At 38.1% G+C, this 16,696-nt stretch overlaps 1 protein-coding gene and 1 long non-coding RNA gene across 15 annotated transcripts in view; one reads left to right on the forward strand and one right to left on the reverse strand.

Annotated features, from left to right (window-relative positions):
• LOC148392135 (uncharacterized) overlaps positions 1-16,696 on the reverse strand; it is an 89,324-nt gene that overhangs the window by 47,627 nt on the left and 25,001 nt on the right. The gene's annotated exons all lie outside the window — the stretch shown is intronic.
• LOC148392136 (uncharacterized) overlaps positions 1-16,696 on the forward strand; it is a 96,933-nt gene that overhangs the window by 38,159 nt on the left and 42,078 nt on the right. For 8 of the 10 annotated variants that reach the window (XR_015860748.1, XR_015860747.1, XR_015860753.1 and 5 more), the window contains 2 exons: positions 3,844-3,914; positions 14,608-14,732. Coding sequence is in view for 2 of the 10 variants with exons in the window: in XM_088386708.1 (XP_088242834.1) it covers positions 12,499-12,637; positions 14,608-14,732 (264 nt within the window). In the remaining 8 variants the exon portion in view is untranslated. Of the gene's footprint in view, positions 1-3,843; positions 3,915-12,381; positions 12,638-14,607; positions 14,733-16,696 lie in introns of those variants that run through there. The other 2 variants (XM_088386708.1, XM_088386709.1) reach the window with 2 other exon arrangements.

Genomic DNA, 16,696 nt, shown 5'->3' on the forward strand with positions numbered 1-16,696 from the left:
CATTCCACACTAATACATGCTAGATTGCACATGTCTGTATAAACTATACAGAGCTGAAACAGCACAATTGCAGCAGAGGTTCTTATGAAGGTGTTAGCAATGTGGAATCAGTAACAATACATGTATCCACTAGGATCCATGGTATATATATTTTTTGGGTAATTTTTTTCCCCGACTTGATATGTTTGAGATGAGATCCTTCTGATGTGGTCAGAGCGCTTAATTACATTAATGGTAGAAAAAACACCTTAGTATATGTCTTGGTCTCATTTGTTACACCACCTAAAAAAAATCTCACATTTGAGTATGGGTGTGTAGACTTCATATCCAATGTAGACCATTTCATTTTAAGTGTCCATTGCTTTTGTCCAAGTAGAAGAATTGAAGATATCTTACCTCTTATATCATGCAACCCAACAAGATAATGAGCACCCAAATTAAACATGTCATAATCCACCCTACATACGCCCAAAACAATTTAACTGAATGCAATGACTAAGATGAGGAAGTACTTCACAGATATGTTGCATCCTTTGCGCCAAATTTGAAGGTGAGGGAGCACTTGGAGGGGATTCTAGAATTTACTGGGACACCTGAGATCGAAAGCATTCAAACTCAGGTATTCTTGTATTTGAGTGAGACCTGAAATCGGAAATATTTCCATCTAGGTTTTCCCATCTGAAACTTTACTTACACTGACATGCTTTACAGCAGTCACCTTTTCTGTGTACAAAATGGAATGATACCCTCTTTGTTGACTATTTGACCTGAGCCAATTCCTTGTGCTGTAATAATTCCTAGCTATGCATAGAAATAAAAAAGCACCACCTTGCATTCCATGGCTGCTGCATGAATCAAGGTCTGGTAATGCATTGCAGACAACAGCGCAGGTCATGTTCTTGCAAATAAATATTTCAAATGGAATTCTTATGTCTCTGAAAAATCCTTGAACAGTAACTAAACAAGTGGTGGTTGCCAAGCAATCTGTAACCAGTGCCTATTGATTTGGCACACTTGTTTAGAAATCATGGAAAATGTGGTCAAAGCACTACATTTGAAAATCTATGACTTTCAGAGCTGGAGTCAACAAACCTTTTGATGACGTCCACACGTGTTTCTGAAAGCATTCTTGTACAAAGTAGTCGTTCACATTTTAAGTGCACCTATAATGGTGTGGCAGATTAATAAACAGATTTTTTTTACGTGGATCCTTCAAAAGCAAGAGATGTGTCTTTGCCATTTTGTCCAACCAGGAGTGGACAGCATTTCACTTCAAACTTGGATTTGACACAACAGGATGGCTTCTGTGGTGAGGAATTGACCAGTGGCTTCGACTTTTTAACCCTGGTGTTCCCCCCACTCTATCTGTCCCTGGTTCTCATTTGCTTCTCTATTTGTCTGTCACTCCCTCAACACCACCTTCTTCTCTCTGTCTCATTAACTCACTCAAAGCACCCCCCCACCAATACCAGCATACTCTCACAATGTTGTTCTTTTTTCATTTCCTCTCTCTATGCCTGCGGTCCTTTTCGGTTGGTGACTGAACTGACTGGCTTGTGTGTTATTCCAAACAGGAGGCGGCATATAATAAAGAAGGAAAACCAGCTCTGCTGATGACGCCATGGCTATAGAGTAACAAGATGTGAGAGAGTCATGGAGAGTGAGAAAGATGGATTTGAGAAAAATGGGAGGAGTGGGGGAATTGTACAGTTCCTTGATGTTAATTGTGGCCTACTGAACTTCCATTCACCTGTTCCGATGCACTGTCTCACTGAAGTTGTAACATAATCAAGTCTGTCTTTTGATGAGCAGATTCGTCATATGGTTTGAAAAGGTACACCCTCATCCGTTTTGAGTTTCCGTGGCAGGGTGTGTTGGAAACGTGATAGCTGCACCATTGATGTTAAGTGTGTGATTCAACAGACGGTCTGTCTAACCTGCTAATTTGCTGAATAAAGGTGACAGAGAGAGGATACATTTCAAGTTGAACATTCTTGCCATTATGTTATTATGATCAGAAAAACCTATAGTTTGTTTTGGGGTCTTCTTCAGAATAAGCTTGAGCAAAAATCACTGGAGTTTGATCATGTTCTTGTCTGAACCCAACAGTTTTCCACACCCCAGATTGCAGGTAAACATTGTTTAAAGAATCCCTCTTCGTGTTTTCTCCCATCTATTTCTGAATACAGAATAGCATTATTGTCTGAATGTCTATACAGTCTGTTCCAATCTGCCTCTTTGCATCCACATTATATGAGACAGAATTGTGAGAAATTCCCGCTGGAAGACTGACCCTACTTTGAACCTTTACTTGCTTTGACAGATTTCTGGAACATGAGCCTTTCATTTCAGAGGTTGCCTCACTCGTCTTAATGTGTTGTGTCATTCACTGCAAATAGACTGCAGTAAAAAAAGATCAAGTCCAGCTCTATTAATGTGATTTGATGAGTGCATTTTGGGTATTTGTTCAGTGTGGTGTCATTGATATAATGTAGTTGGTGATTATGTGTCTAAACAGGACCCATTTGTGAGATAAAGTTAGCTTTAGTGGCGATAACGGGGCTGCAGAAAGAGACATTGTTTTGGCCTGGAGTGTTTTCAAAGACAGTTCTAATAACTAAGTGGGTCATGCCTCTGTGTGTTCTACAATCACTTTACTAGAATTCCCATTGCGCTTTTACTGTACATAGTTTGTCGTCTCCATCCAGTGAATGTACTTCTACATTGAACTATAGTCTTGTTGGTTGCAATTCTAAACTATCATCAAGCATTAGTTTTATTTTCCAGTTATTAGATGACAAGAGTTGAAAGACCAATTTCTTAGTTCTTGACAGTCCCCAACCCAATGCATTTTCTTCATGCAGCAATGGATATGCCACAAATGAACAATCACGTTAATCATGATTATTAACCATCAAATTCATAATGCAGGAAAAGGTCAAAGTAAAGTATTTCGATTATTTGTAACGATATGGTCCATTATTAATACTTGTCTGGCTCTGTGCACATAACAGCCCCTTTGTTCTGAACAAAATGAATGATTATTGTGACCAAGAGCAAATTCAGACGTTTTTAATGAAAATCAGTAGTTCATTTAGGAGGTCATTTAGGTGATTGAAATTGTATTAATTACTATTGTGGATGTCAGAGAGTACAATGGGTGTTTTGCATGGGTGAAAATGATAAAGTAAGGAAATTTTAAAAGAAGAGTTTTTACATTGGGAAGAGAGTTATTGCAAATGGCTGGAAGAAACAGTTGGTGGTGAAACATTTGACATGGTTCGCTGCCTTGTGCCAACCCAGCCCAATTGGTCATGCTTTCACATTAACTGTCTGGCTCCATGTCGTCTACCTCCCCTGAAAGTAAGGACTGATACACACACAAGATGTTTGATGTTTTTGTCCTGATTTCCCTCCTTTTCGACCATGAATGACAAACGTCAGATTACCTCACGATTTAGAATATTTCAACCAAACATGATATTATGAACAACAGATCGTTCCACACTGGAGATTCTCCTGTATTTGCATCAATTACCAACTCTGGCAAAGTAAAATATTTGAATACTTTGCTTTTTATAGAAGGAACATTGAAATACTGCAGGTCCAATTACCACAAAACATGGCAGTATTGTGTTCTGAGAAGAAACTAGCATCCTTGAAGCGGGTGGACCTTTGATGCATTATTTATTATTTTTGACTTTGTGGAACTGTATTTATATAAATATAGATTATTCACTGCTTAAGATCAGCGTTCAGGATCTTTCATCTGAGGAAGCAAAATGAGCTCTTTTATTTCATTTGCGCTGATTTTCTCATATCCCTCTGTCACTGTCATTTTAGGTGGAAAAAAGCAGCTTCCGAGCTATGAGTCCACATATCGACACTGTGTAGCAGTGACTGCTCTGAAGATGGTAAGCAAAAGAAGTGTGTGTTTTGAGTTATGGTCTTTTTTTCACAATGAAGCCAAGCTATTTGCAAACGATCTATTTCCCTGGCATTTTGGGCAATATATTTTAATTATTGACTGCATTTATGAATTTAAAATCTAGGAGGCATTAAATACTGTCCTACTTTAAGCAATACTGTCTGCTATAGGCACTTCCAAATAAATTGGATTTTGTCCTGGCCATATAGTCTAGGAAGGAAAACAATCAAAGATCCGACTTTCATGTTTTCAATAATGCGCTACACCCCAGGAGCATAGCACCCCTGTTGTTTTTGCTGACGTTTTGACAAAATGCAGACTCAGGACTATGATTTTGTAAAAAAGTCGCTTTGCCTTGCACTGTCTCAGCCTCATTATCTCTGCTATTGCCATGTCCCACACAAAAACGAAGGACATGATAAAAACTTTCATAAAATATCTCCATTTTTTAGTAGAAGTGGATGTAAGATGGAAACATCAGATGAAAATGGTCTGGTCTGTTTTAGTAGATGGCCACATGATTTTTATTTATGCGGTCAAAATATGTGTGTGCGTGTGTATGTGTGTGTGTTTGGTAAAACGCATACTTGACATTATCTGAACCCTAAACCTCCAGCAGTGCAAAACCTTGGCTAAGGCAGAACATTGCCATTGGCAAGCTCTTCAGGAAACAGCAAGGATGCTGGTGTGTGTTTGTTGTGCTTTGTGTTGCTAAGTGTGAACTTTATCTTGGTTTGCTTTCAGCTGGATGGAAAAATACAACCTCCTAAAATATTCAAGCCAAGACTGCAAAAGTTGCATTGCAAGTTGTTTAATTTATGTCGGATTGGATTACTTCAATTTGTATTATTTTCTGGGGAAAATCCAATGTTGTCTAATAGTGTGCAGAGATTGCAGTGTATCCTGAAAGTGTTCTTTAGTTTATAAAGATTTTCATGAGGCTCATTCACTAGATGCAACTGTAATGCTGCTCAAGACATGGCTACAACTTTACTGACCCTATCTCCATGACTTTTATAGAGGTAAAATATTTTCAAATAACTTCAGATGCAACTCAAATGTTTTCAGTCTCAAGAATCCCGATTGATCTCTATCATGGCAGTGTGTCAGCCATTCAACCTTGTGTCTACAACTTTGAAGCCAAAGCAAGTCTCACCGCTATTATGCAATATTATTCCAGATAGAGTTTCCTCCAAAGTAATTAATTGACTCATTGAGAGGGAAAAAAATGCCATTAAGTCTTTGTTTATGCAGGACCAAGAGGAGACAGACTTTTTAAGGGCAATAAGTGAATATGGCTTGGTTCTGACATCAAAAGGCATGTCATATAATAATACGCTTGTGCAGAGGATTTCCTCCTCTTCCAAAAGTGATAAAAACTGTGAATGATTACCTGTCAAGACATTTAAAGTTTTAGTGCTAATTGCCAAACCTCTATATTTCTGTCAAGTGAGTGTTCCAGTAGCTGTAGTGTTAAGCCATTAAAAGGAAATAGGCTTGTTTGAACTTCAGTAAGCTGTCTATAAGATTTAGAGTAACTCTATCTGTGTCAATATAAGATGCTCAGACTATTAGCTTCAGCTGTCTGAGCATGCATTGTCTCAAGTTGGGCCTGACCAATATGGATTTTTATTTCAATATTTGGAGGAAAAAAAAATAATGATTATGTATTACATTTAAAAATATATATTGCATAAAATAATTTATTGTTTTGGGACTTTTTAAAAACCTTTTGGTATAGCCAAGCAAGCTGAAAAACCTAACGTGAACACGTGACCCACTTTCTATTCATGTCAGTGAAATAATTTTGTTTTAAATACATTAAGTCCAATTCACATCCCTTACACAAACAACTTTATCCTGAAGGCTGACGCTATAAAACATTTTTGATCCATGATGTATGTGATCAAAGTACCACAAAGATGACTGTTGAAGGATCTGAGACTTGTCGCTTGGCAACCCCAGAGCAACACACGCCGAGACAACACCTAATATTTGAACAAGATACAGTCGCTACACTGCTTCCTCTTTAAAAGTTCTGTAAAATCAACAACTAATATGCTTTATACCGCAAAGGGAAGTTATAATGACAATAATGGAGGCTCATATGTATGTGGGTTAAGAACCATGTGTGTTTGTGGGAGGCAGGAGACAGAGTCGAGGAGGTCTGACTTTTAATTATTTACAGCTGAGCAACTGAAACTCCTCACTCTCAGTCGTGTCACTCTACCCTATAATCCAGAGTTGGGTTATAAACACAATTAAAGTTTCCAACTCTCTTGTTCTCATCCTGGGTGGCCTAGGTTTGCTAGTTTGAGTGTGCACGTATAGTTGCCTGTATATTTTTGCTCATTCACCTTTGCAGACAAATGTCTCGAATGGTATATAGGACTTAAAACCCTGTCACCAACTATGACCCAAATTGTTTATTTAACCTCTTAGGACTTTATTTGTCAACCAAAAAGATTATATCAGTGTCTGATTTATAGTGGGAAAAAAATTTCTACACTGGTTTGATGAATTACTACACGGTGGATAACATATACATACTTTTTATTAATAACTAATGAATGCAGTTTTTGTTCAGAGCCTCATACTCTCATTATTCTTTTTTGTTGTTGCAAGTCTTGGTTAACATTGATCACAAGTTGGCAGCTTGTTAACTATGAAAGGATAAAAAAAATCGAAATAAGATCTTTTAAAAAATGTTTTAACTACTTTCCCCACATTATTGACTATATTGTAGAGACATTATTATTAAGTCAGTTTAAAATTTTGTGGTGACTTTGGAAAGAAGTTGAAAGGTAAGGGCCTAAGGGGAGCTGCTAACACTACCTTTGAGTATATCGTCTCTTGCTATATGTATATAAGGATTGTGGGTGGGCTCAAACATCTCACTCTGAGAGCAAGAGAGGTGAGCCGTCTGAGGGAAAAAAAACATCCATTCTCTGAAGTCCCTAAATCAACATCAGACTGTTATTTATGTACTCTTTAAGGTGAAGCTTTTAGTCTCCGTAGCCTTCTTTTTAGTATCTCACATTTGCCGTCTGCTTTTAACATTCCCTTCTTACTATGTGATAAAATAAGCTGTCTTGGTTAACTTTCACTGAAGTTAATGATTTATAAAAAGGTGTTGGCAGATTAAATTATCACCTTGTGAAAGGACCCATTGATATCCCATATGGGAACCTCACAAGTCTGTAGCAAAGCTCAACTCCTCTCCACCCCTTCAAATTTAAGTTCAACACTGCTATAAAGTTTTGGAGGTGTAGCATGTTGGCAGGACAAACTTAAATGCTGAGTTGTGATAGGTGAACTTTCAATGAAATATGTCATATATGCCTTTGGGTATTGGAAATAGAATGATCAAACCTATTATAAATGCTGCAAGATACAAATTATAGGTTTATGGTGTATATGATGAAAGACTGTCTTTAAAGCTATAACTTGCTTAAATGCTTTCTCTACGTGTGCAGGTTAAACATGCAGACCATAAATCACTTAACCACTGATTCAACTTTCGAAGCTTTCTGTTCATGCATCTGTTTTGCCAATTCCCCTTAAGAACATCATAAGATGAAAAATTCCCAAGATAAAAGAGCAGATATTGAGCCAGCGTAATATGACAGCTAAATTGACAGCATTGGACCCACTGAGCTGGCTGTTCAGAGGATCTAATGAAAGATTTCTTTGAGAGGCCATGTCAGCAGGTGAAATATATATGCTCCTTCTTCATATCACCTTGGGCACCCCCTGTCCACCACTATCCTGCCGCCTTTCCCTCCCTGGGTTCCAAAGAGCTGGATATGCTTTGATAGCCATTGTACTTGTCAGTCTCTCTCTATCTGCCAGCTATCTTGCCTATCCACCTACTTTAGCATCTTACCTATCGATTCAAATACTCGTCAACACAATAAAACAGATTTATCAAACTACCTACATACCTAAACCAATCAAATCCACCTAAACTACAACTGAAAGTGGTGAATGTTTGGAAAAGCATCTGTAGAAAAGAATGGTTCATGCTTGATGCAATAAAATTATATTCATCTATCTGCTCCTAGCTACCTTAGAATTCCCTTTGTTGTCACATTAAAGGGTTGTTGCTTATATTTGCATTTTTATTTTAAAATGCCTCCTCTGCTATTGGCGCCATATTTAGTGTAGCAGATTCTCCAGAGAACAGAGTTTGGCATGTAAAGGGGCGGGTTTGTGTTTTGGATCAGTCTTGGCTACATGGAGTTTGCTGATTAGATTTCTAAAACTCACATAATATTTCAAAGTGCCATTTCATCAGCCACTAATAATGCAAGTTGTTATTGATACGCCTGGATATATTAAAGGTTAAAATCCCACACCTAATAAAATCTCAGGTGCAAAGCACCAAATCAAGAATCAAATTAATGACCAGAGTCAAATACAAAATAAGTGACTATATGTTCTCTTTTCTAATTCTGTTTGGCTGAATAGATACCACTCTTCAGATGGCAGCTGAAGACAAAATTGTATATTTCACCACATTGCATCCCCCCCTCACCCTGCACCACGCCCCATCAGCCTCCCCCTGAGCAAGTGGGAGACAATATGTTGTTCCAATATGCTAATTATTCATTAAGGATTCTGTGAAATTGAGTGTGTGAGATCATCTCATCATTAAAAGTTAGCATTTGCTAGTATGCTAATCATGCCAGATGGAATCATTCTTGTTTGTGTGGGGAAAAAAATTCCCCTTCCTTTTAATGTTTTCAGTATTAAAAAACGTGTATAGTCTTGGTGAAATGAATTCCGCAAATGTCAAACAAACTCTTCATATAATTTTAAGATGATTCCATTGGAAAGTTTCCTCTTACTATACCATGTTACTTATATCAAGAATGTAAACTATTTTTCTTGTTATGAGCAATTATCAATAAAGGATGATAAACACTGAAAGAAAAAAAAAATGGGTGCCATTCTATGTACATAAGTACATTTTTGCATCAATCAATAAATCTGTTATTTTGAGCTATGTGCAATGTTACATCTTACATCCAATATTTTCATTACACTGTACAGAAATTTAAAGCAATATGCAAGCATTCAGGCATCTGATTATTGAAGTATTGTTGACTGAAGCGCAATTGTACAGTGTAAAGAATGGTTGAGTTTTTCATTTTTACTGGAAACCCTTTTATGTTTATGTAATATGAATATCATTTTAAGAAAAAAGAGTTTTAAGATTAATCCAGTCACAGTTTGTGAGTTTAAGATGCTGAAATTTCAATTTAAAATCCAAAATTAAACAATCAGCCATGGTGCTTTCATCTATAAAGACACACATGCATGTGCACGCTTGCACGCTTGCTCACACACACTCAACCATTATCTTGTCAACATGAAGTCACTGTTCCATCCAACCAAATGATGTCATTTCCTTAAAAAACAACCACAGCTTCCTCTCTACAGTCCTTATCAGTTGAGCTTATCCTGTCGAGTGCCCTTGAAGGGCTTATTTTGTTGTTCCCTCATCTCACACATCCAAACACAGTATTGCCTTTTAATCATTTTCTCCAGCTGCATTGGGCTGCTGTTTACTTTTACATGGTCTTTGTTTCACTTTTAGAAGTTATGCCAAAGAATATGAATAGATACCGCTTCAGTGAAGACCAGACTGTGCAGATGTGATTAATCACTATATATGCGCGGACTTTCCTCCAGCCACCCCGACTGACTCACTGCTCAGTCCAACTAAATGAAAGCAGCTGACATTGCAGCGGCTTGTTGGAGCAGTGCTTAGTTTGCACAGCAGTGTGCAGTAAATGCGCAACCACAGCCAACATTGATGTCAAACAGTCTCAGAGAATATTGAATTCCGTCTTTGACCATTTAAAGGCCCTGCTAAGACTCCAGGAGATTCATTCAAGTGGAACTTGTATTTCTTTTAATAAGTCCAGTTAAAGAAAAACAATTGAGAACACTTAGAAGAGGTTAAATGTAGCGAAGCACAGCTGTAGCCAGCGTGCAACAACATGGGTTGGGTTGTTGTATTCAGCCAATTTAATCACAGGCTAGAGGAGCTTTAAAGCTGCCGGTTTGTGAAAATGAGTGGAACTTTTTCATACCCTCCTCACTATGGTTCTCAGGGAAGGTTGATATGGGCTTTGAGTTTGAAACAGCTACACACCCATGTGTGTTTTTACAATTCTCTACCACATGTGTTATCAGCTGAGCCATGAATGTGGGAAAGCCCCTCAGGCAGAATTACATCATGGCTTGTGTAAAGTTCGATATAGTAGTTGAACACATTAGGGTGGAACCCAGGGAAATCTAGGAAATGAGAGAGACTGCTAAAAATAAGGGAAACCAATTAAAATAAACACCAATTTAACTGATAATGATTATTTACACATTGTGCTTTAACTCAGAATCCTCACGTTAGACAAGGTTGCTGATAGAACATGTTATTTGCAGGGTTTTAACAAGGACAGTGGTAGAGGTGTATGACTACCGCAGGTGATGATGTTTCAATGCAACTTTAAAATCCCATTTCTAAAACGTGTCCGAACAGTGAGGATTCTCATCTGCAATTGTTTATATGAACATACAGTATTTTCTGTAATTTCCATCTATGGGATTTTGCATGCAATGCAATATCTCAATCATGCTGACACTCTCAACAGTATTGATGGGCTCCTCCCTAATGTCCCCCTGCCCTCAAGAATGAATTGCAAGATTTAGATCGATTTTCCTCCATGCAAAATCATTTTACACTCTGGCACAGTCAGCTGTTTAGTGTTGAAACAGCTTGAACATCTTAAGATCCCTTCCAATAAAAGCACGGGTTTAACCTTGTTAGTATTTCATATGTTGTATAACATATTGAGGGCAAGATAAGCAGATGCTGGAGTCAAACAGTCATGCTAATAAAATCCCAAAATAGTTGCATATGTCAACATTTATCAAAAAGAAAACCACCACGTAGTGTGAAAGTGTTCCAAAATATGCTGAACCTAAATATGTTTTATTTGTTTTATTGGCTGGTGACCAGTCCAGGGTCAGCTAGGACAGGCGCAAGCACGCCAGTGACCCGAATTTAGATAAGTGGTATATAAAAATCGATGCATGGGCGGATGGATAGACTTACAACTGAGTATGAATCGTTCTAACTGATGGCAATGGTATAAAATACTGTTTGAGTTGCACATGGAGGAAGATAAAATTGTACCCTTACTTAGTCAATTATATAAAATGAGCAAGAAAGCCAGAGGCAACTGCATATTATCAAGAGGAGCCTGACTGGAATACAAACAGGGAATCAAATGAGATTATAGAGGATTAACAATGGCGATGTTTTTTTTTTTTTTTTTTTTTTGGTGGAAGTGCAAGTTTTTGTTATTGACCAACCGTGATCACTTACATTTATTTTATGAAATAGAAACCGAGAACAGCATCTCATAAGTACGGAATTAAAAAAAACAACAACTATAATTTAAGCATTAATATTCTTTTCTGGTCTGTTAAGATTTTGAATGGGACGCGTTCTGGTGAAAATGTTAAGAGATTGGATTTTAAACCCCAAGCATGTTTATTGTTGGTATATATACTTCCTGCACTCAGCAAACATGTTTGTGTGGACACGAAAAATCTGATGAGCTCATCAAAGAAGTGGTTTGACTGTCAAAGACTAAGGTCATGACCTCCCCCTGTTCAACATCTTAAAGGGATGAACAAAACTATAAGGAGGATTATATCATTGTTTCTATTTCAACAGGACTACACTGACCGTTGTCCTCAGCACCTTCATTGATAAATTGAAAGTCTGACATCATTCTATTCCCTCCCTAACAACTGCAAGTCAGTATAGACTTTTCTTTAAAACAGTCACAAGTAGCCATCTTTTTAGAAACTGACAGCTGCATTTTTGTGAATTTCTCACAGAAGAGGGCTAGAAGGAATGCTGACATCATTCTCATGTTCCAGAACAATGACTAGAATCTCTAATCCTGACAAGGCAGAGACATATGTCTTCACAAGTGGAATAGATGACAGCAGTGGAAATATGTGGCTCCTTTGCAGAAGCTCAAAGATGTCTGGCTTTCTTGAAATAAACTTTGAGAGGGGATTAAAGTGATTCTGCACGGCAGTGAACCAGATACACGGTTCATGAACTAGGATTGTAAATGTTCAGACCTTCCTTATGCAACCTTGTTCCACATTTTTGTGCAATGTTCCATATGAATTAACACTACAACATAGTCACTTAATCACCATATAAAGTTCGATTTCAGACTGCCCTCAGGCACACAGACAAAATTCCCAGATGTGGGCAGCACAGTTTAAAATTAATGATCAACATTTGAGGGGAAAAAAAAATCATAACATTCAAGATTAAAACCCCAAACGCAACAAACAGTGTTACGCCTCAGTGAACCTCCCAAATAGTTTTCACTTTCAAGGACAAATTAATGAAACTAGGAAGCCGAGCTGAGCTGCTGTCTTTTCTCAAAGGAATCCTCAAAACGGCATTGAATTAAAAGCAGAGAGCTCCATTTGTTAATGGCTCTGCTCATGCAAAGTGACTAACCCACTAGATGTCTTTTGGAGTTCCACGCATGGATTACCATCCTAAAACTCAGGGCATGGTGGGAAATGATGACCACAGTGCTGGAAAAACATGTTTGTATGCAGTCAGCAGTTTCCAGGAAAAGCTTGTGGCTGCGTGTATGGAAGGTAGATGTGCCTCTATAAAAAGTGTTTCACTCACTCAGTGTTAAGATAAATGTGATAATGCTCCATATTGTGCATCACTAGGTTTGACTTCATTGATGTGTATGAAGAGATTTTATAGTTTTACAACATATGTCGTTGTTAGGGTACATTAGACCCCAATTTGAGAGTTCATGTAATTGTCATAACAACCCTGCCCTCCAAAAGGCCAGTATTGTGAACTTAAGTTAATAAATTTTTTGTTTGTGTGATAATGTGATATGTTTTGTAACAAGCTAAAGTTTGACTTGCACATTTTTCTTCTTTGATGGTATGTAAGAGTTTCTGGCATTTCTTGAGAGGCGGTTTTTTTCCTCGCGTACTTTCCTATTTACACCTCTCTCAAAGTCTTGACAAATCCGATCTGCACTTAGGTATCTCATTGAACTTATTTCTATTCCACACTAGTAGTATGCTCCTGAACAAAACAAAACAGAGTAATTTCACTTCTTTCACATGGACTTATTTTTTGGACAGTATTATAGAGGAGCAGTACAGTTGTATAGCTTCTAAATTTGATTTATAAGACATATAGGAGTGCCCCGGTGAACTGAACCGGATTTTTTTTTAATTATTATACAAACGTCACCGAAAAACAAAGGAATCCGGAAGAAAGGGGCTTGAGGTTGTCTTCTTAATATAATACAATAAACCAGAGGTGGCAAATCAAGGTCCAGAAAGTATAAACCCTGCTACAGTTTGGCTTTAGCTTCTTTCTGTATGACAGATATATGCTTTATATAAACCTATTTGATGATATTGTTAAAGTAGTATCGTTTGAGGTTCAAAAAACATATGGCATTGTTTGTTACAGCTCTGGGTTTGAATCTTGAAGTATTGTGCTGCCTAGGAATACTGATTTCATCTTGCTCCTTCTCCTCAATGTAATTCCTCAATTTTAAAAAGATAGGAAAGCTGCCGCAGCCAGCACTCTATACTTAGCTGTGGCTCAGGTGGTGAAGTGAGAGGTCTAGTCTTGGAAAATGCTTTTTCTGATTCCAGTTGCAGAACAACATAATTTGGCCATCCTGTCTTGATATGTTTTTTTTTTTTTTTTTGTGGGGGGGAATATCATGGTCACAACTCCTAATCTTATAATTTTTACCTTGGTTGGCCTTTTAAAAATGTCCATCTTTATTTTGGAAACTCGAATGCCATAAACTTCACGACTCATTATGTTTTATTATTTGGCTGCGTCATCTGAGGCCCTCACATGGTCATGCTGTGGTTACCGAACTGGGACCTCTGAATATCCCGATCCACAAATGAGGGCCTGTGGGCATCACCAATCTGGATTACGGTCATAAAACAAATGACTCTGTCATGGAGACAAAGAGCCCTTTTGTGGGAAACAACACGCTGTGATGCTTGAGTCAGTACTCTGAGGGGTAATGATGTCACTGTGTCAGATTGTTCAATTGTCTTACCTAACACTGCCTATGGGCATAATGCACCTTTGGTCTCTGAGTAGTGCCAGTCGTGATGAGTAGAGGAAACACTGCAGCATTAAGGGAGCTGAATCATTTCAGTGACACAACCATATGACTCGCTCGTTACAGCCCATTAAACAGTTTCACCGTGTCAGATTCTGAAAGATGATCGTAAGGTTTGGGGTTATTCAATTAGTCAGTAATTTGTTATTTTTTATTTAATCAGTGGGGAAATTAATAATTTACAGGACAGGGTATGGCTATACATAGACTGTGTTGTTATACAGTGAATTGTCTTTTCTATTAAATGACAGCTTTTGTTTTTTTGCAATTTTCAAAAATCCCAGCCAACAGTCATCAATGAGCAACTCCAAAAATGAGTGATATTGTTCTACTTAAGCTCTAAGAAGTACATATTGAATATACACAGGCCTCATTAGCTGTTCATTAAGTCATATCATCCTTTTATTCTTTCATTAAGTCTCTTTTTGTCTCTCCTCTTAGGGACTGTAGGAGTGATGAGGTCCGGGGATCACAACCTTAATTTTCTCCAAGACAGACGCTTAATTAACACTGAAGGAATCCTGGCTGGCTCCAGACCGACAACTGGAATGTTCAAGGGAATTAAGGTAAATTGATAGTCTTCTAGCAATGTCCTTAAATAGGGCATAATTGTAGTTGTGATTGTTGTGATGGCATCCGTCTTTGAACACAGCCCTTTTGTCTGCAACAGTTATATTTTCCATTCAGAGTTTAAATTGGTAGAAATGAGTAATTTGAATCAGCAATAAATGAAATTGTATTTAATGTGAATAAGCTGTGTCACCTTGCAGACACAGTTGAAAAATATTGTATTTAACTAACTTTTTTAGGATAAAACCACATATACATATGCAAACATAGTATACGTACGTACGCACGTAAACACACACACACATACGTTTCTGAGTTGTAATGACTAGATGCTTCTACTATGGAACCAATGCTTAAAATGGATTTCAATACCATGTTTACGAGGGCCGCAGTCCGGGGTTGACTAATTGCTGAGCAATTCCTGAGCAGTCAGTCTGAAGTGAATGCCCCCTTCCAAAAAAAACATCATCCATTGTTTTGCAGCATCGGCGTACATGACACATGCAGCTGACACATCGCCAAACTCCAAATTCTAACTGCAAAAGTTCATAGAATTAAGAATGTCACACAGATACATTTTCCCAAAAGACCTTGTGTGTCCATTTTAACTTTAGGGTCGTCAAAGGGCATACGCCCCCCTCCCAAAAAAAAAAAGAAGGTAGGGGCAAGCACCTAGGGTCAGCTATCTATCTATCTAAAAACTTTAATCATCAGGTTTCTGTTCTCAAACAACAATAATTTTTCAAAAACAGTATATGTGGTTTAGGTTCACCCGAAGCATTTTAAAGGACACCGCCATGTGTATGTGTGAGTGTTAGTGTTTTAGTAAATACAACGAAGGACTCCACCTTATCCCATCAGCTCAGGGAACTTCAGGAGATAGCCAAACCCACACAAAACACACAACTGTGCATTCAAAGCTGTTGATGCTGATTGAGGTGCAAAAACAACATCAAGCCCGTGAAGGAAGACACGTGTAGCACACAACAACAGCACATACATAAGTCAAGTGGTTAGAAAGCAGAAGTGCTAACGGTTTGTACCTTTTTGTAAGGAGAAGTGAAACTTTTTCAGTTTGCTCCATTTATGATAACCATTTGGATTGTGATCCACTCCACATTTTAATACGAGTTTTTTCACGGTTTGGCACCACTGTTTAATTAGATTTGACAACAAATGGTTATCATCTGGAAGTAGAAATGTGACAAGATGCTTCACAAAAATGCTGACCCCACAAATGAATGCTTCGCTGATCTTTCTGCAGAGCAAGCAACTCCTGTGCACATTCTTAATTGGCTGTAATTGTAGCAGTTGTCCACTCAATGAAGGCAATCAAAGAGGAGCGATTACATACGACTGGTCACAAGCCCCAAGGGCAAAACGTGAGTTTAGGTCACATGCATTTGCAAATACAGGCACACCAACTGAAAGGCGGCACACATGCACCCACCCACCCACACGTTTCCGGTATGTTTCATGCAAGACAGCCCTAATGTCTCTCTCTTGTGCTTGGAGAGGAAGTGTGGTCTAATGACTTTGCTGGTGTGTCACATACATTGCATGTGGGAGACAAAGCCACACTGCACGTGTGCATGTGAGAGCCAATATGACTTTTTAAAGGTGCTGTTCACATGATGCCGAAACGCTGTTGAGAAACTTCAAATGAACCTTAGTCTGTATTTTTGTCTCTAAAATGTCAGATGCAGATATATCCAGTTTGTTACTGTGCATGAGTTGCGGGAAGGCAATGCCCCACCATATCCACAGGTGGGCACTATTTTGCGCTTCTTCTGATACTGTTTAGAATTAATACAGAGTAGAGTTTCAGCTGTGAAAATTCCTTGCGACGTTCTTGGAAATGTATTGGAAATGAATGGAACACCGGTAATCTATTTTGCCATTCTAGTTAAAGAACAAGGAGCTCTGCAAAAACCATTAACACATTAGGCAGTTCGGCATG

Source organism: Syngnathus floridae, chromosome 10 (assembly GCF_059516105.1).
Source record: "Syngnathus floridae isolate MCC-2025c chromosome 10, RoL_Sflo_1.0, whole genome shotgun sequence".
Classification (NCBI taxonomy): Eukaryota; Metazoa; Chordata; class Actinopteri; order Syngnathiformes; family Syngnathidae; genus Syngnathus; species Syngnathus floridae.